The sequence below is a fragment of the Neoarius graeffei genome, chromosome 8 (assembly GCF_027579695.1).
Source record: "Neoarius graeffei isolate fNeoGra1 chromosome 8, fNeoGra1.pri, whole genome shotgun sequence".
Taxonomy (NCBI): Eukaryota; Metazoa; Chordata; class Actinopteri; order Siluriformes; family Ariidae; genus Neoarius; species Neoarius graeffei.
In genome coordinates, this window is record NC_083576.1 from 51,338,713 (window position 1) to 51,365,999 (window position 27,287).

Genomic DNA, 27,287 nt, shown 5'->3' on the forward strand with positions numbered 1-27,287 from the left:
AAGCTTGCAGGACTTCAAATCTAGACATTTAGATTAGTGACAGGTCTTACTTGCTTGGTCCGGTCTTGTGACTCAGGAGAGAGGTTGTTATAGGTGTAATGAGCCTGTGTAATCCCACAGAAAAGAACTGCTACTACACCTAAGCATACAAACAAACAATACAGAACCCACATTAGGCTCCAAAAACATCATTAACCATGAGATGTGCAGAATTTGTCAGAATTAGAGCAGGTCACCTGTAAAGCCACAAGCTTCAGCCAACAGGAATGTGCTCCAGGACATGAGGAAGAAGAGAGCCGTTTCTAACAGCTGGAAATCCCGCAACTTGGTAAATTTGGTAACGTGAGGAGGAGTCAAGGAGCCTTACTCGGCATTATCCTTAGGCACTGTGTGCTGAAATGCATTGATGGAAAGTGCCTAGCCATTTAACGTAATGTTATCATGATATGATAATTACCTACATCTATTCTGGCTGGATACGATTTTTAAAACAAAGAGCAAGTTGGATAACAGCCAGCTACTTAGAAACTGCTATTTGATGCCTGCCAGGTTGTATTACATTGGCTGGCTAAATTTAATCATGGACATTTTCATGGGACCTTCCCAAGCATACACAAGATCACGCATGGTATAACGATTGATGAGCAGACTCTAGACCTTTCCACAACATCTTTACAGAATGTTCAAAAATCTGTCCCATGTAAAGGATATCAAGGCAGTCATTACACCAGTAGCCACTCCAAGAGCAAAGGAACCACTGAAGACTCCCAGAAAGATACCAAATGACTTTAGCATGGCCATGGCTTCAAATGTATGACTGTTGTCTCCCTCAGGCTGATATGCAACAATTGACCTAAACAGAGAAACAAATGCAGATGAGATGAGGACACAAAGCCTGACACTCACAATGGTCACTCAAATCATAAAAAGAAAAAGGAATATCCAAGTATACCATCATGGTTCAAGTAACCACAATTCAACACAAACAATAATAAAATGTTGTGTTGTCTTTATAAAAGGCAAAAAGATCAGAGAAAATGAAAACGAGAAGGCACAGCACACCATGCCCTAGCTACCCAATAAACTGAACCACATTCCCCATTATCATAAACCAGGACATTTGTTTTCGGTGATGTAAAACTCCTAGCTTAACACGTACCAGCCAAATTTAATGTTCTACTGCACACAGAAAAGGAAAATACAATGAGCATTCTAGTAAATGCTGTAAATACAGTCTGGAGTTTGAGGATACCAAACATTGTAAACTACCACATTGACTTTTGTGTGGTTGGTTATTCAATACTTTCATTGCTTTACTTCAATTTTATTAAAAAGCTAAATTAGACAAACAAAAATTATAAACGCACTGAAGCAATTTTGAAGACCTGCTTTTTTTTTCCCTTAAATGGAAATCCGGTATTGATGTTTCCCCATATTTCAGAGGCATAAAGCGCTAAGCAATACAAATAAAAGTGCGAGCTGGACAGATAGGGGGTGGCTAGACTAAGTAACTGTTCTACATAACGGCAGCTGGGGGTCAAACCATAAAACAACATACCTTTCATCCAGCCAGCAAATTCCCACAGTCCTGCCTCAATATCTCATTAACTGTAAGTAATTAATTAGGATGTGAGACTGAATACAAAAGCCCCTACATACTGAACCTGGTCACAGACTCGAGCTAAAATGATTTGGTGCATTATATTTTATTCCATCTTTAACCAGCAATTTCTCTGCTTTGGCTGTCAAATCACAGCAACATTATAATAAAAATGGGAATATTCAGATTTAAAAAAAAAAAAAGTTTGCAAATATGTATGAGTATATGGAATGCAAAATGAAAAATTATGCCATACTGTGTAAAAATGTACAACTTTTTAGTTTGGTACAAAAATGGGGTCTAGTCTGAGGTTTGACTGTGGGTCATTCGCTCCGCATACTCTGGATTACACCAGGCAATGCACACGCAAGAAAACAAACTAACTGCAGGGTCCAAGCTACTTGTGCAGCACACCCGTTGAGGGGCGTTCTTTCCTTGTGGTTACCACCCTCTATGCACTGAGCCACACCTCCAGGGCAGTGCCGGCCCACCCCACTGTGCCTCCGGTAATAAAGGAAAATTCTGAGTTGAGAACATGAGTCCAGCAGGAGGAAAGCAAAACAAAAAACACACAAGTGTTAGGAACATTCTACACCGAGTATTGTTTTGGATTAGAAATAAACTACAGCACAGTCAGTCAAATGAAACATGCTCAGCATATGAGAATTGCAAGCAGAAGTGAATACTGAATTATTTATTTAGCAAATCTACAGTGGGATCTGTGGTTTGTTTGGTTTTTTTTTTCTTTCCTATACACCCCCCCCAAAAAAAAAACCTCAGTGGAAATTGCACAGATTTAATTCAAACACATTTGGCTAATATGAAACAAAAGAATGTATGATTACAGATACAGTGTCTTGCAAAAGTATTCATCCCCCTTTGTGTTTGTCCTGGTTTGCTGCATTACAAGCTAGAATTAAAATGGATTTTTGGGAGGTTAGCACCATTTGATTTATACAACATGCCTACCACTTTAAAGGTGCAAATTGTTGTTTTACTGTGACACAAACAATAATTAAGGTGAAGTGGGGGAAAAAAAAAACCCCACAGAAATCTGGAGTGCGCATTAGGTATTCACCCCCTTTCCTATGAAACCCCTAAATAAGAGCTGGTCCAACCTATTAACTTCATAAGTCACAATCAGTTGACTAAGATCCACCTGTGTGCAAACTGTCACATGCCTGTATCAGGGATGAGAATGAAAAATATTTAAAAAAGTCTGAAAAAACCAGGGCGGGGCCCATGGCCCAGGGGGGCGGGGCCCAGGGGGGCCCATGGCCCAGGGGGCGGGGCCCATGGCCCAGGGGGGCGGGGCCCAGGGGCTAATGATTTTTGGCTATTTTTTATTTATTTTTTTTTATCCCAAAACCATTAATTTTATCAGCAAAAAGTTGCAATGTATTTGGAAATAAATTCCCCTTCTTGGTGGACTACCAGATGAAAATGATTAATATGATACAAGAGACTTGTTTTTAATCAATTCACATTTGATGATTTCAAAAAATCAATGCACCTTTTAATATAAACAAGCTCTACAGTATTATATTTCAGCATTTTAGCTATTCATGTCTTTGAATACTCTAATCCTTTAAAATGAAGTGCAAACCAGAAAAAAGTTCTGTCATATAATTCTCTTAAGCTTTCTTCTGATGTTATCATGGTAGCAGGAGCTCTTGCATATTAAGCAGGCAACATTCAACATCACTCATCACTTCCCTTTCAACTGTTGTGTACTAACTAGGTTTTATGTGGACAGGATGTTGTGTAATGTAATACAGATACCATATGGTCAATTTGAAGATCAAGATGGTGATTTTGAGTTAAAGAACAGGCATGTACAATGGGCATTACATATTGGAAAAAATTTTTTAAATCAAAAACTATAAGTTCATCTCGGCCTCAAAAAATGTGGGCAGATGCTCCCGCGCGGCACATGCCAGCAATTCCCCCCCCATGAAATGAGCAATAAGTAGGAGAGTTATACACGGTATCATACCTAAAATTTTATCAGAAATATAGATATGATACTATGATTCTCCCCAACATGCTACATTAGACAAGCTAACCTCATTTATAAAAAGATACACACTTATATATGACGTGTATTTGATATATATGATGTATATTCATACACTGTTACTTTACGGAAATCTTCAATAAGTTTGGTCTTTTCATGACAGCTTGTTGTAGACCTATAATGCACATGAAATGACGCTCCTCACCTCAACATGTCCTTTACAATCAATCATTTAAGCCACCATGGGCAATGCTGAACTCACTGCTGCAAACAGTACATCGCGCGAAACTGTCATTATTTTCTACCCTTATTAGACAGGGAGATTCTTTTGTGTAATCTGAGCTGAAGTGGGTTTTGTACTTTCGTTTTTTGGGGCGCGCGCTCTCTCTCTGCTATGCCGGTCGGTCCTCGAGAAAAGGGATAAAAGCCCGCCCACACTGAAAGCTGATTGGCTTATTTTGCTGAGTAACCCAATCAGGATGCTCTTTGTCTGGCATGCGCTACATGAACAGGCACACAGGCAGTGTTGCCACATTGGGTGGTTTTAAGTGCATTTTGGCGGGTTTTGAACATATTTTGGGCTGGAAAACGTCAGCAATATCTGGCAACACTGCACACAGTCTCCCTCGCGCGCGCACATTCTAAGATGCGTGATGCAGACCTTAATGTTGCGCGCGCACGCTCTTGCTCGCTTCTATCAATATGCAGGAGACTCCTGCAAGTTCTGGGAGACTTGGGATGTCTGCGTTATAAGGTGACCACAGATCGTTAATCATACACCCCCCCCCCCCGAAAATTTCTCAACGGATTTACATCGATCTCAAAAACGATCATTTTGGTCTGAAAAAGTCGGAAATCCGCCGATCGGCGGAAAATTCTCATCCCTGCTGTATAAAATCAACCTGCTCTGGAAGGACCCCTGTTCTGGAGTGCTCCCCCAAAATCCATTTTAATTCCAGCTTGTTATACGACAAAACAGGACAAAACACCAAGGGGGATGAATACTTTTCCAAGACACCAATGTAAACACTTTCCAAATAAGTAAAAATGCAACAAGCAACAGCAGCTCATGACCACTGGTTTTGGTCAGGCAGGCCAATGTTGTTAACAATAATGATCATAAAGCCTGAAACCAAATTACATTGAGATATCACACTTCACTTACATTACATGGTAGTAAATTTTTAGAGGAACACCGTAATAGGCAGTTGGGAGTTGAAAACGTACGGGTCATGCAAGATATAGTCTAATAGCTAGTTTTGAGCAATTTTATCATCAAACAGGGTTGCCAGGTTTGACCTAGCTTCCAAATCTACAGCTCAAAAACCACACAAAAGGCTTGAAACTAAGGCACTGGAAAAGAAAAACATGTTTATATGCGGCGGCACGGTGGTGTAGTGGTTAGCGCTGTCGCCTCACAGCAAGAAGGTCCTGGGTTCGAGCCCCGGGGCCGGCAAGGGCCTTTCTGTGTGGAGTTTGCATGTTCTCCCCGTGTCCGCGTGGGTTTCCTCCGGGTGCTCCGGTTTCCCCCACAGTCCAAAGACATGCAGGTTAGGTTAACTGGTGACTCTAAATTGACCCTAGGTGTGAATGTGAGTGTGAATGGTTGTCTGTGTCTATGTGTCAGCCCTGTGATGACCTGGCGACTTGTCCAGGGTGTACCCCGCCTTTCGCCCGTAGTCAGCTGGGATAGGCTCCAGCTTGCCTGCGACCCTGTAGAAGGATAAAGCGGCTAGAGATAATGAGATGAGATGAGATGTTTATATGCCCTCAGACTGATTATTTGCTCTAAAACAAGAGCTTGGCAGTCATGTTGTGTTTTCAAGCCATCCCCATCTGGCAACCCCAGCAACTGCTCTGTGCAGTAATAACTGAAAGCTACATGGGGAAGTGCACTCACTGCCCCATGATTTAGCAACTAGAAAGGAGAGCAAATTTGAAATTGTTGGTTCCTCAAGAGCTAATTAGTATTTCACCAATGATGACTTTATGAAAATTAATATTTTGCTGAATAGCTGATATACATTGCAGAGATCTGCTCCACCTGCCCCTATGGACAAACTGCTACTGGTAACAAGTTTCTGTTCCAGTCTCTCCATGACTTAAGTTTGTCTAAGAGCCTTTCAATTACATAATTGTGTTGTGACCTCTTGTAAATATTAAATGGTTTGCTTGGGTTGGTTCCCAGTGTTATCTGTAGGTCAAAGCAAATCTCAACCGTTTTCCATGGCATGCTCCAGACTGCCATGTTGCACACTTAAACAGGGTGGAAAAATCAATAGGTTGCTTTTCCCTTTGACGCTTAAACAAAGTACATAACAAAACTAATCTAATTTAACCTGACTGCAATAATTTGGCTTGTTTTATTTATTGCTGCATATCTAGCCTTTTATTAAACTGCCTAACAGTGCATTTAAAAAAAAAAAAAAAAAAAAAAAAAAAAAAAAACAGCTGTACAGTGGTGCTTGAAAGTTTGTGAACCCTATAGAATTTTCTACATTTCTGCACAAATATGACATCATCAGATTTTCACACAAGTCCTAAAAGTAGATAAAGAGAACCCAGTTAAACAAATGAGACAAAAATATTATACTTGGTCATTTATTTATTGAAGAAAATGATCCAATATTGCATATCTGTGAGTGGCAAAAGTATGTGAACCTTTGCTTTCAGTATCTGGTGTGACCCCCTTGTGCAGCAATAACTGCAACTAAACGTTTGCGGTAACTGTTGATCAGTCCTGCACACCGGCTTGGAGGAATTTTAGCCCATTCCTCCGTACAGAACAGCTTCAACTCTGGGATCTTGGTGGGTTTCCTCACATGAACTGCTCGCTTCAGGTCCTTCCACAACATTTAAAATGGATTAAGATCAGGGCTTTGACTTGGCCATTCCAAACCATTAACTTTATTCTTCTTTAACCATTCTTTGGTAGAACGACTTGTGTGCTTAGGGTTGTTGTCTTGGTGCATGACCCACCTTCTCTTGAGATTCAGTTCATGGACAGATGTCCTCACATTTTCCTTGAGAATTCGCTGGTATAATTCAGAATTCATTGTTCTATCAACGATGGCAAGCCGTCCTGGACCAGATGGAGCAAAACAAGTCCAAACCGTGATACTACCACCACCATGTTTCACAGATGGGATAAGGTTCTTATGCTGGAATGCAGTGTTTTCCTTTCTCCAAACATAACACTTCTCATTTAAACCAAATATTCTATTTTCGTCTCATCCATCCACAAAACATTTTTCCAATAGCCTTCTGGATTGTTCACGTGATCTTTAGCAAACTGCAGAAGAGCAGCAATATTCTTTTTGGAGAGCAGTGGCTTTCTCCTTGCAACCCTGCCATGCACACCATTGTTGTTCAGTGTTCTCCTGATGGTGGACTCATGAACATTAACCAATGTGAGAGAGGCCTTCAGTTGCTTAGAAGTTACCCTGGGGTCCTTTATGAACTCCGCGACTATTAGATGCCTTGCTCTTGGAGTGATCTTTGTTGGTCGACCACTCCTGGGGAGGGTAACAATGGTCTTGAATTTCCTCCATTTGTACACAATCTGTCTGACTGTGGATTGGTGGAGTCCAAACTCTTTAGAGATGGTTTTTTCACCTTTTCCAGCCTGATGAACATCAACAATGCTTTTTCTGAGGTCCTCAGAAATCTCCTTTGTTCGTGCCATGATACACTTCCACAACCATGTGTTGTGAAGATCAGACTTTGATAGATCCCTGTTCTTTAAATAAAACAGGGTGCCCACTCACACCTGATTGTCATCCCATTGATTGAAAACACCTGACTTTAATTTCACCTTCAAATTAACTGCTAATCCTAGAGGTTCACATACTTTTGCCACTCACAGATATGTAATATTGGATCATTTTCCTCAATAAATAAGTGGCCAAGTATAATATTTTTGTCTCCTTTGTTTAACTGGGTTCTCTTTATCTACTTTTAGGACTTGTGTGAAAATCTGTTGATGTTTTAGGTCATATTTATGCAGAAATATAGAAAATTCTAAAGGGTTCACAAACTTTCAAGCACCACTGTATGTGCTAGCATTAACAGAGACATTGGAGTTTTTTGGTTTGTTTTAGGTACTTGAACAGCATCATCCTGTTTCTTATACAAATGTTTCTGTTAACTGTTTATTGCATAATGCAAGTCTAATCTTTTGTTTAGTCCACACTGAGTTTATAGAGCTAGTGGTTTTGGAAAATATGGATCGTTTTTCACTTCACACTGGTCAGCTATTAATCTGTTAAATTTAGGGGTTTTTTTAATGGATACTTAAAATTCTAACAATTCAGCATTATAAGCAATATTTACCAAGGTTTCTGTTGACGAGATAAAACAGAACAGATACAACTTATTACAAATCTGACAACACCCAAGTCACAATATAACTGGCATAAAGAGAAGTCGTTCCAACCCATAGGTTGACGTTTCAGACATCCTCTTAAAACATGCAAAACCATTCAATGGAAACATGACTAAAAACCTGTATCTGTGTAAAATCAGATGGAAAACAAATTAAATTAAAGGGAGGGGGGAGGGTGTCTTAAGATTTGAGGCCACCTGAAAAGTTTTACTGTGCCTTTTCATAGATTATATAACGTCTCTGGAACTGTACTATTGGGATGAAAACTATGCACTAGCCTACCAAAAGGTATTACTTCAACTGGTGTTTTGTAGATCGTAGTGGACAATGCTAACACGTCAGTCCAAAATCTCATTTAGGTGTCAAATGGGTTGAGTGTGAAGGACATAGAATATGATTTACATCCATTTCATACTCATTAAACTATTCAGTAAGCCCTTGTGCCCTGTGAATGGAGGCACCATCACAATCATCGAAAAGCATCCACATCAAAGTGGAAATTCTTCATTATAGGATAAAGGTGATCAGTCAGCATAACTTCCTCAAAGGGAACAAAGAGATCCGAACCATGCAAGCATAACGCACAATTCCTCCCACAGCATGAGAGCACCAGTGTCGTCGGTCCCCCCCCTTTAATTTTGTCAACTGTAATATGAATATTCTTGTTGGAAAGAGGACTTACGAGGAAAGTACCACAGCAACAGCATCATTTAACACGCTTTCTCCAAACAAAAGAGCGTAGAGGTCAACATCCACCTGTAACTCATTGAAGATGGCCAGGACAGTCACTAGAATGTAAGATTCACAGAATAGAAAAGTTTTAGTCTTTTTTTTTTGGCAATTTATTTTTTATTGACATTCAGAATCAGACATTCACATCCGGTACATCATATGTTCATACATCTTACATCTGTTGTCTGCCCCAAATGCCAAAATAGCATTTTGTTTTGTATCTGAAGAATGAAAAGAGAAACAAACAAGAAAAAAATGTACAAATAAGGAGTGATCCTTTTTATACAGCACAGTCACTGGTTTGTGAATAAACTCAGGCCTATGGGGAGTGACATATTTGACCCAGTTTTCCCCAGTGTGAAGCGAATTTCTCCAATTTGTGATTAACAAAAGCTGTTATCTTCTCCATTTTATAAAATGTCCATTGTAATGTCCATCCATATATTTAAATTTGGGCTCTCCTGTGATAACCATTTCCTGGTAATACTCTTTTTACAGGCCGCCAGCAAGATATTTATGAAATGTTTCTCTCTTTTCGGCCATTCCTCAGGTACGTGTCCGAAAAACAGTCTTACTCTCGAGGGGTATTTCACATTTGAAGATATCCTGTAGGGCATTGTGTATCTCTCTCTAAATAGTCCTTCATGACCGGGCAGTCCCAGAAAACATGGTAATGGTTTGCACTTTGATTTCAACAGTTCCTCCAACAGACAGGGGAGTTATTATCGTAGTGAGACTTCTGAGAAGGCGTAATAAAGTACCTAATCAGGCTTTTCCAGCCAAATTCCCTCCACTTCTGTGAGCTGGTACACATCCATTGATACTTCCATATTGTTGTCCATTCTTCCTCAGATATAGTTATGCCTCCTTCCTTCTTCCATTTTATTTTAATATATAAAGTTGAATGTGGTTTCAAATTCGACAGTCCCTTATACAAGCATTGAAATAGTTCTATGAATAGTTTCTGAATTATAGGCTTTTGTAAACAATTCAGTCAAGCATGTGTTTGTTACATTTTTCGTCTTCGTATCAACGTAGTGCCGCAGCTGCAGGTATCGGTAGAAGTCTTGTTTTTCTAATAAATGTGCCGTTTTAAGCGTTTCAAAACTGAACAATTTTTCATCTTTCATTACACTACATAAGGCTGTTATACCATTAGCTATCCAGTCCTTGAATCTAGAGTCCAATTTATTAGGTGTAAACTCTGAGTCATAAGCACACCATTTAAGAGTTGTAATATTGCTCTCAAGTTCATGTTCCTTTATGATAGTTTCCCATGTTTTAAGGGTCCATTTCACCCATGGGTTATCAATGTTATTTATGTGGGTATCAGCCAAGATGGCCTGTATGGGGATGGAGGGTGTTTTTTCCTCAATGTTTTTCCATTGAGCAGTATATGACGGGTTGCACCAGCATATCACTGCTCTCATCTGCGCTGCCAAATAATAATATCTAAAATAAGGCAAGCCCCATCCTCCCTTTTGTTTAGCTAGCTGTAAGGTTTTGAGACGGTCTTTTACCTTGCCATATCTACCTAGATGGGCGGCATGGTGGTGCAGTGGTTAGCGCTGTCGCCTCACAGCAAGAAGGTCCTGGGTTCGAGCCCTGTGGCCGGCGAGGGCCTTTCTGTGCGGAGTTTGCATGTTCTCCCCGTGTCCGTGTGGGTTTCCTCCGGGTGCTCCGGTTTCCCCCACAGTCCAAAGACATGCAGGTTAGGTTAACTGGTGACTCTAAATTGACCGTAGGTGTGAATGTGAGTGTGAATGGTTGTCTGTGTCTATGTGTCAGCCCTGTGATGACCTGGCGACTTGTCCAGGGTGTACCCCGCCTTTCGCCCGTAGTCAGCTGGGATAGGCTCCAGCTTGCCTGCGACCCTGTAGAACAGGATAAAGCGGCTAGAGATAATGAAATGAGATGAGATATATACCTAGATAGCATTTGGTCCCACTCGTTAAATTCAGGGATGAGAGTGGGTGGTCACCAAAAAAGCAGAAAACAAGATGGCGCCCAAAGCCGGGGGTCTGGGAGGGATACCCCCCCAGGAAAAATGTGAAAAATAAGGCCTTACAAACCACTTTTCCTGCAATCTGAGCTGTAGTAGATAAAAAATCTGTTGTCTTTTTTATATATTTACATGAAAATATGTTTCAAATCAATAGGAGTATTGTTTGAATTCAAAATAAAATCACATTCTACATTCAAGGGTATGGTTATAATTTATGATCAACAAAAATGACAAACTAAATTCACATTAAACGCAAGTTTTATTAATTATCAAAATGTTCATATATTAAATAAAATTTCTTAGGGAGAAAAGGTCAGTCACCCTATGTCCTCATTAGTTGCATATGATTTCAAAGTCTTTTGAAATATTTAAGTTTTCAAAACTGTCAGCATTAATTCAGATTTACTGACCATCATATACATGTTCAATGTATTAAATCAAACGAATGCTAAGTTTATGGGATGATGTCTATGTACACTTTATACAATTATTTATAGTTCACAGTCACTTCTCATTTTCATTTAATCATTTGGACTTCTTCAGCCTTTTGGCCAAAGACAAAAGCTTGTCAGTCCTCTCTCTGTTTTTTATACCAGCATCGATTTCATGTACCTTCGCTTCGTCTCGCTTGTCAATTGTATTCGGCATTTTGAGTAAAAAAGCCGATACGAAAGAGAAACGTATTTTTGAAGCGCAGCGACGATGAACATGTGCAAGTTTCGATAAAATAGAACAGATGCGGGTATTTTTGTAAGAACTGTTATGATTGGCTTTTGTTCTCTCCCACACTCTTGTAAGAACTGTTATGATTGGCTATCATGCTCTCGCCAGCGATGTTTTGGCCAATTACGTTGTAGATAACACGTATTCTACCGCGAGACTTAGCGAGACTAAAGATGGCAAAAATGTAAACATGTAACATCGTCGTACGCTTGAGTATCACGAAGGAACATACCCCAACTCCCCTCAATGAGAAAAACATCAACGGATTTGGCATAATATCGATTTTTGCTCAGAAAAAGCTGAAATCCGCCGAAAAGCGGAAAACTCTCATCCCTGTAAATTGGTTTTGGTTAATCTCTATTGGCAGGGTTTGAAATAAATATAAAAGTCTTGGCAATATATTCATTTTAATAGAGTCAATTCTTGAACTAAGGCTGAATAAAGGAATTAAGTTCCATCTCGCTATGTCATCCTTTATTTTTTTTATGTATAGGTAGATAATTGTGTTCTGATAATTTTGTAAGATCTTTTGGTAGGTTGATGCCCAAGTATTTAAAAGACTCTGTTTGCCATGCTAAGGGGTAACTACTTTTGATTTCTCCTGGTGGGCTATAATTATATGAGAGCAACTGGGTTTTACTTATATTAATTTTATACCCTGATAGTTGACCGTACTGCTCAAATGATTGCATCAATTTAGGTAGCGAGTACGTTGGGTGCCCAAGGTAGATCAAAATGTCATCCGCATAGCAGGCCAATTTATATTCCGTCCCTTTAATAGTGATTCCCTTGATGTCTTCATTTTGTCTAATGTACTGAGCTAGTGGTTCCAAATATAATGCGAAGAGTAATGGTGACCATGCGCAACCCTGTCTGGTGCCCCTTTCTAGGGTAAAACTATTTGATAAATATCCATTGATTTTAATCCTAGCTGTAGGATTGTCATATAGTGCCTGTATGGTTTTAATAATTGTATCATGGAAGCCGAATCTACGTAGGACTCTGTAGAGAAAGTTCCAGTTGACTGAATCGAAGGCCTTTTCAGCATCTACGCTTATCACAATTGCTTTAATTTTATTTTTTTGTATATGATCTATAATATGTAGTGTCTTTCGTATATTGTCTTGTGTTTGGCGTTGACATATGAAACCTGTTTGATCATTATGTATCAATGTTGGTAGGAACTCTTCTAATCGTTTGGCCATGATAGAGGTAAATAGTTTATAGTCTATATTAAGAACAGAAATTGGCCTAAAAGATCCACACTCCATTTTACCCTTGCCTTCTTTTGGTATAGCTGAAATTATTGCCTCCTTCCAGCTGGGTGGCATTTGTGCTTTATTTTAAAACCCAATTCAGTGCAGGAAGTAAAACAGGTATTAGTTCTTTTTTAAATTCCTTGTACCACTCTGCCATGTAACCATCAGATCCTGATGACTTGCTTAATTTAAGCCTACTAATTGCAACTTTTAATTCTTCTTCAGTTATATCTGCAGTCATTATTTCATTTTTTTGTTCATCTAGAGCAGTGTTTCACAAAGTGTGGTCCGCGGACCACTGGTGGTCCGTGAGAGACCTCAAGTGGTCCGCGAGGTGATCTACAAATGTAGTTAGCGTTTTCAAGATAAGCTAGCGTATGGTTTGTAACATTATTAGAAAGTTAAATTTATCTAATCTTGTTTTTAACAGCAATCAAACGGGCCTGTAATTTCGTTATTATTATTTAAAAAGCGTTCTGCATCTGAATTTGCACCACATAAAACTTGTAGTGTGCACGTGCTCTTATTCCGCCTCGTCTCTAGGCAACAGTCACCTCACAAATCTCTGCCTCACAGGCAAACAGGCAGGCAGACCTGAAAACAAGCAAATGAAAATTCTGAACATATAATAGGCTAATCCTAACTAGCTCGTGTTCGCGGCGATTTTTTAAATTTACTGAAAGATTAAAGCTGTCCAGCACCACTCCTCCCATTAAGAAAAAAGTCAGTTTTGAGCAGAAGACAAGCAAGTGTAATCTGTTAAATCTAAAATTTGTTTTGTTCATTTCAGTTCATTCATGTTCCTCCTAATTTTGAACAATTTTGAACTATTGATATGAAATGTTCTGATTAACTGTCTGCTGAATTTTAAACCTCCATACTTTTGCCTTTATAAACCACAGAGGATATGGAATGGATAGGCCTTTAATGTATTTAGTTAACCATCTCATCTCATTATCTCTAGCCGCTTTATCCTGTTCTACAGGGTCGCAGGCAAGCTGGAGCCTATCCCAGCTGACTACGGGCGAAAGGCGGGGTACACCCTGGACAAGTCGCCAGGTCATCACAGGGCTGACACATAGACACACAACCATTCACACTCACATTCACACCTACGGTCAATTTAGAGTCACCAGTTAACCTAACCTGCATGTCTTTGGACTGTGGGGGAAACCGGAGCACCCGGAGGAAACCCACGCAGACACGGGGAGAACATGCAAACTCCGCACAGAAAGGCCCTCGCCGGCCACAGGGCTCGAACCCGGACCTTCTTGCTGTGAGGCGACAGCGCTAACCACTACACCACCGTGCCACCCGTAGTTAACCATAATTTTTTCAATTAAAAAACACCTAATAGTACACATCTCTGTATGGTCTGTGTGTGTGTGTGTGTGTGTGTGGGGGGGGGGGGGGGGGGGGGGGGTTTGACAGGTGGTCCCTGAAATTTTTTTTTGGGACAAAGTGGTCCTTGGTCTGAAAAAGTTTGAGAAACACTGATCTAGAGTGAGTAAATCTAGGGAATTCAGGAAGCTGTCAGTTTGGGTTACACTCCTACCGGGGCTTCAGAATATAGGGTTTTATAAAACACTTCAAAAGCTTCCTGAATTTCATTTAGTTGATTTTTTTTAATCACTTTTGTTCTTGGATCGCTAATTTTATGAATTGTATTTTCAGCTTTTTTTTTTTCAGTTTCCACGACAATACTTTCATAGATTTAGAGCCACTTTCGTAGTGTCTCTGTTTCAGAAACATTAAATTTTTCTTGATTTCTTGTGTGGCCAGACTATTAATTTCGTTCCTGATATTTCTAATTTCTCTTAATGTATCCTGTGCCAAATCCAATTTATGCTTTCCTTCTAATTCCTTTAGCTGAGTTTTAGTCTTTATTTTGAGATTTATACATCACTTCATAATACCATTGTATGTTCATCTCATCTCATTATCTCTAGCCGCTTTATCCTTCTACAGGGTCGCAGGCAAGCTGGAGCCTATCCCAGCTGACTACGGGCAAAAGGCGGGGTACACCCTGGACAAGTCGCCAGGTCATCACAGGGCTGACACATAGACACAGACAACCATTCACACTCACATTCACACCTACGGTCAATTTAGAGTCACCAGTTAACCTAACCTGCATGTCTTTGGACTGTGGGGGAAACCGGAGCACCCGGAGGAAACCCACGCGGACACGGGGAGAACATGCAAACTCCACACAGAAAGGCCCTCGCCGGCCCTGGGGCTCGAACCCAGGACCTTCTTGCTGTGAGGCGACAGCGCTAACCACTACACCACCGTGCCGCCACCACTGTATGTTTTAAAAGATTATTAACTTAAAAAAAAAAAGTGGAACGTGTCTTAACTCACAATATGAAAAGTATGACCACAGAGTTTGAGATAATGTTCAAGTATTTTTTATAAAACAAAAACTTGATATTAAAATATACCATATTACATACAAAACAGAAACGCTGATTTTGCCATTATCTACGCTGATGTAGCATAAGATATATGTACAACCTTGATTCCAAAAAAGTTGGGATGCTGTGTAAAAACATATCAAAAAACAGAATGCAACAATTTGCAAATCCTTTTTGACTTTTCAATTAAATAGTCAAGTCAGTTTGTCTAGCTCTTTTAACAGACATTGTCGCAAAGCAGCTTTACAAAAAAATTAAAGACTTTAAACATGGGAGCTAATTTTATCCCTAATAAATTCATTCATCTCTGATGAGCAAGCCTGTGGTGACGGTGGCAAGGAATAACTCCCTCAGAGGACATGAGAAAGAAACCTTAAAGGAGATGCGCAGAAACTTTATTTTTAAATACATTTGAGTGGATAGTATCTCCATCCTTGACTCTTGTATGCTGCATAAATGGGAATTAAAAAAATACTTTTTGAGAGTTAAAATCGACCGCAAAGTTGGCATTCGAGCCGCCCCGCTGAGCCAGCCAGCCCTGAGTGCGTGACGTCACAGCGGTAACCGGTTTTAAAGCCGAGACCTCTGACAGCTATAGGCCAAAGCCAGACTCCGCAGGCGAGAGTGGTTGCAGTGGCCTCTTCGTTCTGATTTATTGGAGATTCTTCGGATTCCTCAGATGGTAATACATCTGACTGTGATCGTCCTGAAATTGGAGTATGTGTACATGCTACTGCTACACACAGAACCGTATGAGTTCGAACCATCGGAAAGTGAATCCGATAGGAACACGTCGGCCACGGAGGCCCCCACCTTACAAAATAAAGCCAGAGAACAAAGCCGTCTAGAGAATTGAATGGAATTTAACTGACCGTCTCATGTGACTCTCATTAAAACAGGATAGTCATTATAACTTATGCAACATACAGTGGGGCAAGAAAGTATTTAGTCAGCCACCAATTGTGCAAGTTCTCCCACTTAAAAAGATGAGAGAGGCCTGTAATTTTCATCATAGGTACACTTCAACTATGAGAGACAGAATGGGGGGAAAGAATCCAGGAAATCACATTGTAGGATTTTTAATGAATTAACTGGTAAATTCCTCGGTAAAATAAGTATTTGGTCACCTACAAACAAGCAAGATTTCTGGCTCTCACAGACCTGTAACAACTTCTTTAAGAGGCTCCTCTGTCCTCCACTCGTTACCTGTATTAATGGCACCTGTTTGAACTCGTTATCAGTATAAAAGACACCTGTCCACAACCTCAAACAGTCACACTCCAAACTCCACTATGGCCAAGACCAAAGAGCTGTCAAAGGACACCAGAAACAAAATTGTAGACCTGCACCAGGCTGGGAAGACTGAATCTGCAATAGGTAAGCAGCTTGGTGTGAAGAAATCAACTGTGGGAGCAATTATTAGAAAATGGAAGACATACAAGACCACTGATAATCTCCCTCGATCTGGGGCTCCACGCAAGATCTCACCCCGTGGGGTCAAAATGATCACAAGAACGGTGAGCAAAAAAATCCCAGAACCACACGGGGGGACCTAGTGAATGACCTGCAGAGAGCTGGGACCAAAGTAACAAAGGCTACCATCAGTAACACACTACGCCGCCAGGGACTCAAATCCTGCAGTGCCAGACGTGTCCCCCTGCTTAAGCCAGTACATGTCCAGGCCCGTCTGAAGTTTGCTAGAGAGCATTTGGATGATCCAGAAGAGGACTGGGAGAATGTCATATGGTCAGATGAAACCAAAATAGAACATTTTGGTAAAAACTCAACTTGTCATGTTTGGAGGAGAAAGAATGCTGAGTTGCATCCAAAGAACACCATACCTACTGTGAAGCATGGGGGTGGAAACATCATGCTTTGGGGCTGTTTTTCTGCAAAGGGACCAGGACGACTGATCCGTGTAAAGGAAAGAATGAATGGGGACATGTATCGTGAGATTTTGAGTGAAAACCTCCTTCCATCAGCAAGGGCATTGAAGATGAAACGTGGCTGGGTCTTTCAGCATGACAATGATCCCAAACACACCGCCCGGGCAACGAAGGAGTGGCTTCGTAAGAAGCATTTCAAGGTCCTGGAGTGGCCTAGCCAGTCTCCAGATCTCAACCTCATAGAAAATCTTTGGAGGGAGTTGAAAGTCCATGTTGCCCAGCGACAGCCCCAAAACATCACTGCTCTAGAGGAGATCTGCATGGAGGAATGGGCCAAAATACCAGCAACAGTGTGTGAAAACCTTGTGAAGACTTACAGAAAACATTTGACCTCTGTCATTGCCAACAAAGGGTATATAACAAAGTATTGAGATGAACTTTTGTTACTGACCAAATACTTATTTTCCACCATAATTTGCAAATAAATTCTTTAAAAATCAGACAGACTGTGATTTTCTGGATTTTTCTTCTCATTTTGTCTCTCATAGTTGAGGTATACCTATGATGAAAATTACAGGCCTCTCTCATCTTTTTAACTTGCACAATTGGTGACTGACTAAATACTTTTTTGCCCCACTGTACATGTACATGCATGCATTTTCACTGATAAAACATAAAAGGCTAATTAAATAAATCAGATGAACTGAGAATCACATTCTGAAGCAAATTAAATCTTATACCGGTAACTTAAATATACAATATAAGTTACATGTATTAATCTAAAGGCAGGTAAACAACAAGTGTTATGATGTAAAGTATAGCGAAAATGGCGATGAGACCGATAGCCTTCCTGCTGTGACGTCACACGTCAAGGTCATTCACTCAGACCGCTACCTACATGAACCATTGTAATCGTAAAAATGACTATTAGATTTACTGTTAATGCTTAAAACCATTCTTATGCCATTCTTGAGGTCTCAAGGCATTTACTGTATAAATAAAAAGTGAGGCCATGGTTCTGCGCATCTCCTTTAAGAGGAAGCAGACTCAAGAGAACACATCCTCATCTGGGTAATAACAGATAGCGATTAAATACAATACAATTCAATACAAACAAAATATTTAAAATGCTCAAACTGATAAACTTTCTTTTCTAATTATACACTCATTCTGAATTTGATACCTGCAACACATTCCAAAAAAGTTGGGACAGGGGCATGTTTACCACTGTGTTACGTCACATTTAACAACGTTTTTACACTTTTCACTGGGAGGCAGGCAGGCAGGCCAGTTTAGCACCTGCACTCTTACTATGAAGTCACGGTGTTGTAACATATGCATAATGTGGCTTAGCATTGCCTTGCTGGAATAAGCATGGATGTCCCTAAAAAGGCATCATTTGGACAGCAGGACATGTACCTTTCAGCATTAATGGTGCCTTCAGATATGAAAGTTACCCACATGCCATGGGCAACAACACACCCCCATACCATCACAGATGCTGGCTTTTGAACTTTGTGTTGGTCACAATCTGGATGGTCCTTTTCCTCTTTAGTCTGGAGGACACAATGTCCATAATTTCCAAAAACAATTCAAAACGTAGACTCGTCAGAACACACTTTACCCCACTTTGAAGCAGTCTCTCTCAAAAGCACTCAAGCCCAGAAAATTCAGCAGCATTTCTGGATGTTGTTGCTATACGGCTTTCACTCTGCATGGTAGAAGCAGTGAAAAACTGTTTACCAACAACTATTTTCCAAAGTGTTCTTGAGCTCATGTAAGTAACATTCTGTATACAATCATGTCAGGTTTTTAATGCAGTTCCATTTGAGAAAATCAAAAGGTCACAGGGGTTTAATGTTGGTTTTCGGCCTTGCCCCTTATGTACACAGATTTCTTTGAATTCTCTGAATCTTTTGAGATTATGGACTGTCAATGGTGAAATCACTAAATTCCTTGCAATTGCGCATCGAGAAACTTTGTGCTGAAACTGGAGTGGCAGGTTGGTGCAGTGGTTGGCTATGTCGCCTCACAGCAAGAAGGATCTGGGTTCAAGCCCCGCGGCCGACTGGGGCCCTTCTCCATTTAGTTTGCATGTCCTCCTCGTGCCTGCGTGAGTTTCCTCTGGGTGTTCCAGTTTCCTCCCACAGTCCAAACAAGTGCAGATTAGTTCAAGATTAGTTGGCTACTCAAAACTGCCCATAGGTACATGTGAGTGGATGTCTGTCTCTGTGTTGGCCCTGCAATGGACTGGCGACCTGTCGAGGATGGACCCCACCTCTCGCCCGATGTCAGATAAGATTGGCTCCAGCTTCCCCGCAACCAACAAAGGATAAGCGGTACAGAAAATGAAATGTTCTTAAACTGTTGGACTATTTGTCCATACAGTTTTTCAGTGAACCTCACTCCATCCTACCTTGTGAATGACACAGCCTTTCGAGGATGCCCCTTTCATACCCAATTAACCCATAGGAATGTTTCAAACAGGTGTTTGTTTTTGAGCATTCCACAACTTTACCAGTCAGAATGAGCATATATTTACAAAAAAATAAGAACATTATCAGTTTGAACTTTAAATATCTTGTCTTTATATTATATTCAATTGAATATAGGTCAAAAAAGATTTGCAAATCATTGCGTTCTGTTTGTAAATTTACATTTTACACAGCATCCCAATTGTTTCTGAGCTTGGGGTTGTACATCATAACTCCTACTTTTAGTAATTTATTTCTGTAAAACGGGCGGCATGGTGGTGCAGTGGTTAGCGCTGTCGCCTCACAGCAAGAAGGTCCTGGGTTCGAGCCCCGGGGCCGGCGAGGGCCTTTCTGTGCGGAGTTTGCATGTTCTCCCCGTGTCCGCGTGGGTTTCCTCCGGGCGCTCCGGTTTCCCCCCACAGTCCAAAGACATGCAGGTTAGGTTAACTGGTGGCTCTAAATTGACCGTAGGTGTGAGTGTGAATGGTTGTCTGTGTCTGTGTGTCAGCCCTGTGATGACCTGGCGACTTGTCCAGGGTGTACCCCACCTTTCGCCCGTAGTCAGCTGGGATAGGCTCCAGCTTGCCTGCGACCCTGTAGAACAGGATAAAGCGGCTAGAGATAATGAGATGAGATTTCTGTAAAACACCTCAAAGCCCTATGATCTAAATTCTAATTCAAAAGTTATAAAGCTTTTAAGACACACCTGGATCAGTGGCTGATACAATGGCACCAAAGAACAGGCAGTCAGTGAAGAAGAAGTCTCCTCCCAACTGGCCAGTATGCTTCATCAGCATCACAAAGCCATACATCAGTAAGCTGCAAGAGCAGTACCATCATTTTTCAACTCGTGTTCGTGACTTCAGACACCAAAAAGAGCCATTGCAGAAAAGATACTAAAAATTCATGAAGCACACTGACCCAATGATGAAGCAGGACACCACTGTTCCAACAAAAGCGTAGGCCAAAATGGAGCCCATGTTCCTGAAAAAATGTCTCTGAAATGTAAAGACAGAAATAATAATAATGCCATTTTATTAACCCTTTCCAACATTAATGAGAAATCTTAAGCACCTAATTAGTCTTGGCTTTCAATAACTACATTTTACTTTGAGATGTTAAAAAAAGCTCTCTGAAAACAATCATTTTATCCAGGCTTTGCTATGCAACATAAAAAGAAGGACTCATACCCGCTTTAAGCTGTATCCCGCATGAAATATAATTGGTGGCAGAAGAATGTTGAAAAATACCTCTGGGTCAAAGGTCACCTGAAACAGAATGAATGAGTCACGATGCTTTGGTAAACCTGTATTGTGATCGTGCTACTATAAACACATTATCTCAACTTTGTCATGTGACATGCATCTCTAAATATTTGCAGCGGAATAAAACTAACAGTATTAAAAGGTCTCTGAAATCTCATCAGGAACAGATTCATAGCTTAAAAAAAAAAAAAAACATAGGTTCTTCAGACATCCCACAAAACAGGTGCTAGACTGAGAGACCGAAAATTTATGAAAAATAAAAATATAATAATTACAAAAATTTGTGCTTTAGTACAACATAGTGTTTTGGTGCAACTGTGGATGTTCATCAGGACAAAGACAATAACGTACAGCCACCTACAGTGCCTTGCAAAAGTATTCATCCCCCCTTGGTGTTTGTCCTGTTTTGTCGCATTACAAGCTGGAATTAAAATGGATTTTTGGGGGGTTAGCACCATTTGATTTACACAACATGCCGAACACTTTAAAGGTGCACATTTTTTTAAATTGTGACAAGATGCAAAAATAGAAATCTGGAATGTGCATAAGTATTTACCCCCTTTCGTATGAAACCCCCAAATAAGAGCTGGTCCAACCAATTCACTTCATAAGTCACGTAAGCCTCGGTCACAACCGGCCGTACGTACTCCTACGGACGGTCTACGTGCAAAAAAAAAAAGCAAGAAATGCACGGAGGGCGCGCGTGTGACGTGCTGATTTTCGAGCCGTAGACTGGCTGCAGAGGTTCTTTGTCATGTCAAACAAACTCTACGGGCGCTTACGTTTTTTCAGGTTGCAAGACAACCTTACGGCCAACGTGCGTCTTTCTCCATGAACAAAAAAAAAAAAAAGCAGCGATTTTGGACCCTTTTCACGTGACGTCACGACAAACGCGGCCGCCATTTTGGACATGTACTACCAGTAGTTTACCACAGCCAACATTGAGGAACGGCAGCAAAGAAAGTTTTTACTTTCAGCAAGACTTCCATCATGCCACTATATTGTTGTGCACCTGGATGTAGTAACCATCAACAAACAAGGCAAGGTTTATCATTTTATCGGATCCCGACGGAGAAGATGGATAGCGGCCATTAACAGATTGGCAGCCCTCGGCATACCAACGCTTGTGTAGTGACCACTTTGTTGGAGGTAAGACGAATAAAATTAGCCAGAAAAGGCATTACATTGCTGTTAACATTCTGTGGCGGCGAGTGTGTAACCAAATAGGTTAAAATAACCCATTGTAACCTCTTTGTTCTTCTGTAGTAGCTATTGTTGACTAGCTAATGTCAACATCATCATAGCTGGTATGTTACTGTAGCAATGTTTACGTTCAGTCATTTGGATGACTGTTAAAACCTTTCAGTCTCAAGTTTTTCCTTTACTGTATTTACTAGTTTACTGTAATTATGATCCGGCAGCTATTTACACCGGATCCAGTGTAAATAGCTGCCAGAGCCAACGTCCGAGGTTCCGGAGCGCGCTCCGGCTTGCTCCCCCTCAAATTAAGCAGCGCGCTCCGGCTTGCGCCCGGAGTGCTCCGGCCGAGGTTCCGGAGCGCGCTCCGGCTTGCTCTCCCTCAAATTAAGCAGCGCGCTCCGGCTTGCTCCTGGAGCAAGCCGGAGCGCGCTCGAGGAAGCTCGGCCGGAGCGCTCCTGGAGCAAGCCGGAGCGCGCTCGAGGAAGCTCGGCCGGAGCGCGCTCCGGAACCTCGGACGTTGGCGTGTATGGCGATGGGTTTTTAACGACATAGGTATACAGATCATGTGGGCCGAAGTCAGGTAAAGACGAGGGCTTCGTGTACTTCCGTACGTCAGTGAACAATCCTGGTGGAAGCAGGTAAACGTCGTTCTCTAAGCCTGCTAACCTCAATTTTTGCAAATACCTCTCCCTCTGCTCGCCCTGTAAATGCCCTACGTCGCTGGATAGTGAAGGTGTTTTCTGCATCTCGCTTTTTCTTTTATGTTTTTCATTTGTCGCCTTCCTCGCATTCAAACTGATCCGAGCCGAAGTCCACTACATGTCCAAAATGCCGGTCGCGTTTACGAAGGTCACGTGACTGAAAAGGGTCTATACCAGGTTTTCCAGCAACAAATTCCTAGAGAACAACCCCAACCAGCAATCCTAGTAACAGACAAGTGGGCTAATGTTTTTGAATTACAACTGGTGGTAGATTATCAGACAAGGAATGGCCAGTAAACCAAGACTGTCCTAAGGCACCTCTCATTACTGAATAGACCAAGGCCTGCCTTATAAGTAGTTTTAAACTCCTTTCCTTATGTTTTATTCTTAATTACTAGTCACTGTTAAAGATTTTATAGTGATGTATAGATATGATGCTATTCTGTAGCCCAGTGTAAAGCGTGCACAGGATCCTAATCAGCATGTAAACTGTGTGTGGTCATGAGTAGGCAACAGACCTGTTGGGATAATTAGCTACAGGTTTGCTACTGATCTTTGTGAAAGGATGATTAAGTCTTATATCTACAAACGAAGTCATAATGGACGCAAGTCCCACACCTATAATATCCATCTGGGATATTCTCTAAAAATCTGTATAACGGGTTTTCCAGTCACAAATTCATAGCCATGAATGCACCTGAAGGAAGTAAATACACACACGTCTGATAAGGTTATCAAACAGGCAGCAGGATTTTAAGGAACGGATTTGCACCGTAAATGTCAAGTCCTGAGCAAACTTCAGTCTGACTGTGCGCAAGTTCCTGTTGTTTTACCTTACGAAGCATCTCATTGTCCTGAACATCCTTGACTTCACTGGCGCTGATCTCACCCTTCAGCGTGTACTCGTAGAACTTGCCGCTTACATTGACCAGTAACGTGGCAGGGCTGGCATTGACATGGCAACTCAGCGTAACATTGTTGATGTCACGAGGTACATGGATCCCGTAACGGAGAACAACCCCAACCAGCAATCCTAGTAACAGACAACAAGTGGTCTAATTTTTTTTTAAATTTATTTAACCTTTATTTTACCAGGTTAGTCTCTTGAGATATAAATCTCTTTTCCAAGAGAGACCTGGCCAAGATGGCAGTACAAATAGTTTCATAAAAAACATAAAAACATAAAACAATCAAACCCTAAAAAAAATGTTTTTGAATTACAACTGGTGGTAGATTACAATGGGGAACAATTTGAAAAAAATTCTCTGTTGAGTTAGATTTTTATGCTGATTAAAACTAAAATTGGCATGCTGATTCCAAAATTGCAGTCAGTTTTTTTTCTAGCACATCAAGTTTTTTCTCCACAGCTTACCCTCCAGATAAGCAAAATTCCACTGTAGTAAAACTATTTGAAGGTTATGGAAGAACGTTATCAGAGTAGGTGGGATGTACACATGATGGCTGACTATTGTTGGAGCATCAAACGCGATAGTCCTCAAGTTGAACACTCCAGAAAGAGCTATAAATGTAAATTTTTACCTTAACTACTTGCACAGGTGGCACGGTGGTGTAGTGGTTAGCACGGTCGCCTCACAGCAAGAAGGTTCCGGGTTCGAACCCAGCGGCCGGCGAGGACCTTTCTGTGCGGAGTTTGCATGTTCTCCCCGTGTCTGCGTAGGTTTCCTCCGGGTGCTCCGGTTTCCCCCACAATCCAAAGACATGCAGTTAGGTTAACGTGGGGCGGCCTTGAGCTGAGGTGCCCTTGAGCAAGGTACCTAACCCCGACTGCTCCCCGGGCGCTCTGGTGCGGCTGCCCACTGCTCTGAGGCAAAGTTTACATTAGACCGTATCTGTCTCGTTTTCTTCGCGGATGCACTGTCCGTTCACATTAAAACGCCGGGAAACGGGAATCCGCCAGAGCCCACGTATTCAATCCAGTTCGTGTCTGATCCGGTGCTGTGTAAACATTGAGAATACGCGGATATGCTGTGCTGAGCTCTAGCTGACGTCGTCATTAGACGACGTCACTGTGACATCCACCTTCCTGATTCACTGGCGTTGGGATCTCACACACAGCGGCTCAGTCCCGAATCACTGCTCGTGCGCTTCACTCGCGCGCTCTGTGAGCTACGCAGGGCCGGAGTGCGCACCCTCCAGAGGGCACTCGCTGTTCAGGGCGGAGTGATTTGGAGCGCAGGAGGAAGCGCTGAGCTGCACTGAGGTTTATTTACACATTTCAACCTCCTTCAGGCGCTCAAACTCAGTGAGAACATGAACATCACAGCCAGGTGTGTTTATATGCTGGAGAAGGTGTTCGCTTGCCATCCTTCCACTTGCAAGTGGTGAGTGACTTGCGCATGCCCGATATGCACTGGGATCATGTGACGTGCTGTCTAATTAGTCATGTGATTAGCGTATCTGTGTATTGGCGTTGCTGTGTGCACGCGAATCGTGTATTGGCGTTGCTGTGTGTACGCGAATCGTTTTAAAAACCTTAATCTGATGATCCACTGATTCGAAATAATGTAAACAGGGTTTGAGTGTGTGCGCGTGTGTTCACTGCTTCAGATGGGTTAAATGCAGAGGATGAATCTCACTGTGCTTGAAGTGTGCATGTGACGAATAAAGGTTACACACAATTATAATTACAGTAGCCATATCCTTTGTAAAAACATCTCATTATCTCTAGCCGCTTTATCCTGTTCTACAGGGTCGCAGGCAAGCTGGAGCCTATCCCAGTTGACTACGGGCGAAAGGCGGGGTACACCCTGGACAAGTCGCCAGATCATCACAGGGCTGACACACAGACAACCATTCACACTCACATTCACACCTACGGTCAATTTAGAGTCACCAGTTAACCTAACCTGCATGTCTTTGGACTGTGGGGGAAACCGGAGCACCCGGAGGAAACCCACGCGGACACGGGGAGAACATGCAAACTCCACACAGAAAGGCCCTCGCCGGCCACGGGGCTCGAACCCGGACCTTCTTGCTGTGAGGCGACAGCGCTAACCACTACACCACCGTACCGCCTTGTAAAAACATAAGTGTTAAATAAACATTGCAGTCATGCCTGTTTCTTTCATATTTCATTGTATGTCAATATTTGTAAATTTTTATAAAACAAGCACATATCTGTTAAGAACAGTATTTCATATTTTTTAAGAAAACGGGGATCCTATAGTTCAAAAACTTGACGTGATAGAGATCAGTTTTGGATTCCGCACCCAAAAATGAGTTAAAAACAGCTGTCAGACCTAACTCAACAAAAACTGAATTATCAGACAGACAAAGAATGACCTCTCATATTACTGAATAGACCAAGGCCTGCCTTTTAAGTGGTTTTAAACTCCTTTCCTTATGTTTTATTCTTAATCTGTTAAAAAGATTGTCCAGTGATGTGTACAGTAGATATGATGCTGTTCTGTAGCCCAGTGTAAAGCGTGCACTAATCAGCATGTAAACTGTGTGTGTGCTCATGAGCAGGCAACAGACCTGTTGGGATAATTAGCTACAGGTTTGCTACTGATTCACCAAAACATTCTCTAAAAGTTAGTCACCTCTGAATAAACCGCTTACTTCGCGTGTCAGAGTAAAAGGACAGAACAATTATTAACCAAACCTGTGCAGCTAACTGAAGAAAAAGACAGCTAGCCAACTAGCATTCATGGCCTTGTGAATTCATAGTGTTGAGTTTTAACGTTAAAGAATAACCAGTTTGTAATCAATTATCATAATAAAAGACGACATAAACACCTGGCTATTCTGTCGTATATTACTTTACCGGACTGCTTTTCGTCTGTAACAAGTTTAGCTTAGCAATGCTAGCTAGCTAATGCTAGCACCAAATTTAATCTAAACACTGCAGATAGCGGTCAGTGACACGGTGCCTGTTCTCACCGTATATCATTGCCAGACCCGTCTCGTGTAAAAACCTGAACCGACGGTGTTTGAACAGCCATATTGTCAGGATGGTGAGGGTGAGGAGTAAAATGAAGATGAGCAGGTCGGCACTGTCCTGTCGGTGGCTTTCTTCAGCCTTCTTCTCAGTCACGATGTTCTCCATCGAACTGTCTTCTGCTCTGCAAAAGCACAGACAGATTGACAGACTGGCCAAAAAGCACAAACGCAGTCTTCCCCAAGCTCCTTTTGCAGCATAGTGTTTCCACTGAGAGCCCATGTTGACATTTCTTTTCGGTTAAAACATCACAGGGATTTGACGCCGGATGAGAAAAGAATATGCAGGAGGTGAAATCGGTTCGTGTAGATTGTTCCTGATTCATGCCGTGACCACGCCCCCCCCCCCTTTGTCGTGACGTCACCAGACGGGGACCGCAGTTAGTATTGTTCGCGCGCGGCTGCGCTGCTGATGCGCATGTAATGGCTATGAAGTTAGCACCCGACAGGACGAGAATGTCAATAAAAGGATTTATATTCGTTTTGGCACGCGTAATAATAAAAAAAAAAATCGTGCTCAAACGGCTTGAGAGAAACTAACCGATGAACCCCGAACGTCTGATTCGTTTATGCGCGCAAAATAAACGTATGCGCGTCGTTATTTCTGACGTCATTTCCTTGAAGCGAGACGTCACTTAACTATATTCTGGGGGCACAAATGAAA

At 41.6% G+C, this 27,287-nt stretch overlaps 1 protein-coding gene across 1 annotated transcript in view; it reads right to left on the minus strand.

The window, feature by feature from the left end:
* The window catches only part of slc9a6a (solute carrier family 9 member A6a), a 38,813-nt gene extending 11,853 nt beyond the window's left edge, over positions 1-26,960 (minus strand). Inside the window, exons 1-9 of the mRNA XM_060927805.1 lie at positions 26,567-26,960; positions 23,497-23,696; positions 20,688-20,765; positions 20,419-20,495; positions 20,204-20,316; positions 8,684-8,789; positions 712-853; positions 237-342; positions 51-139 (exon numbers count right to left, since the gene is read on the minus strand). Coding sequence (XP_060783788.1) covers positions 51-139; positions 237-342; positions 712-853; positions 8,684-8,789; positions 20,204-20,316; positions 20,419-20,495; positions 20,688-20,765; positions 23,497-23,696; positions 26,567-26,846 — 1,191 coding nt within the window. The 5' untranslated portion in view covers positions 26,847-26,960. The remainder of the gene's footprint in view (positions 1-50; positions 140-236; positions 343-711; positions 854-8,683; positions 8,790-20,203; positions 20,317-20,418; positions 20,496-20,687; positions 20,766-23,496; positions 23,697-26,566) is intronic.
* Between the last annotated feature and the right edge of the window lie 327 nt (positions 26,961-27,287).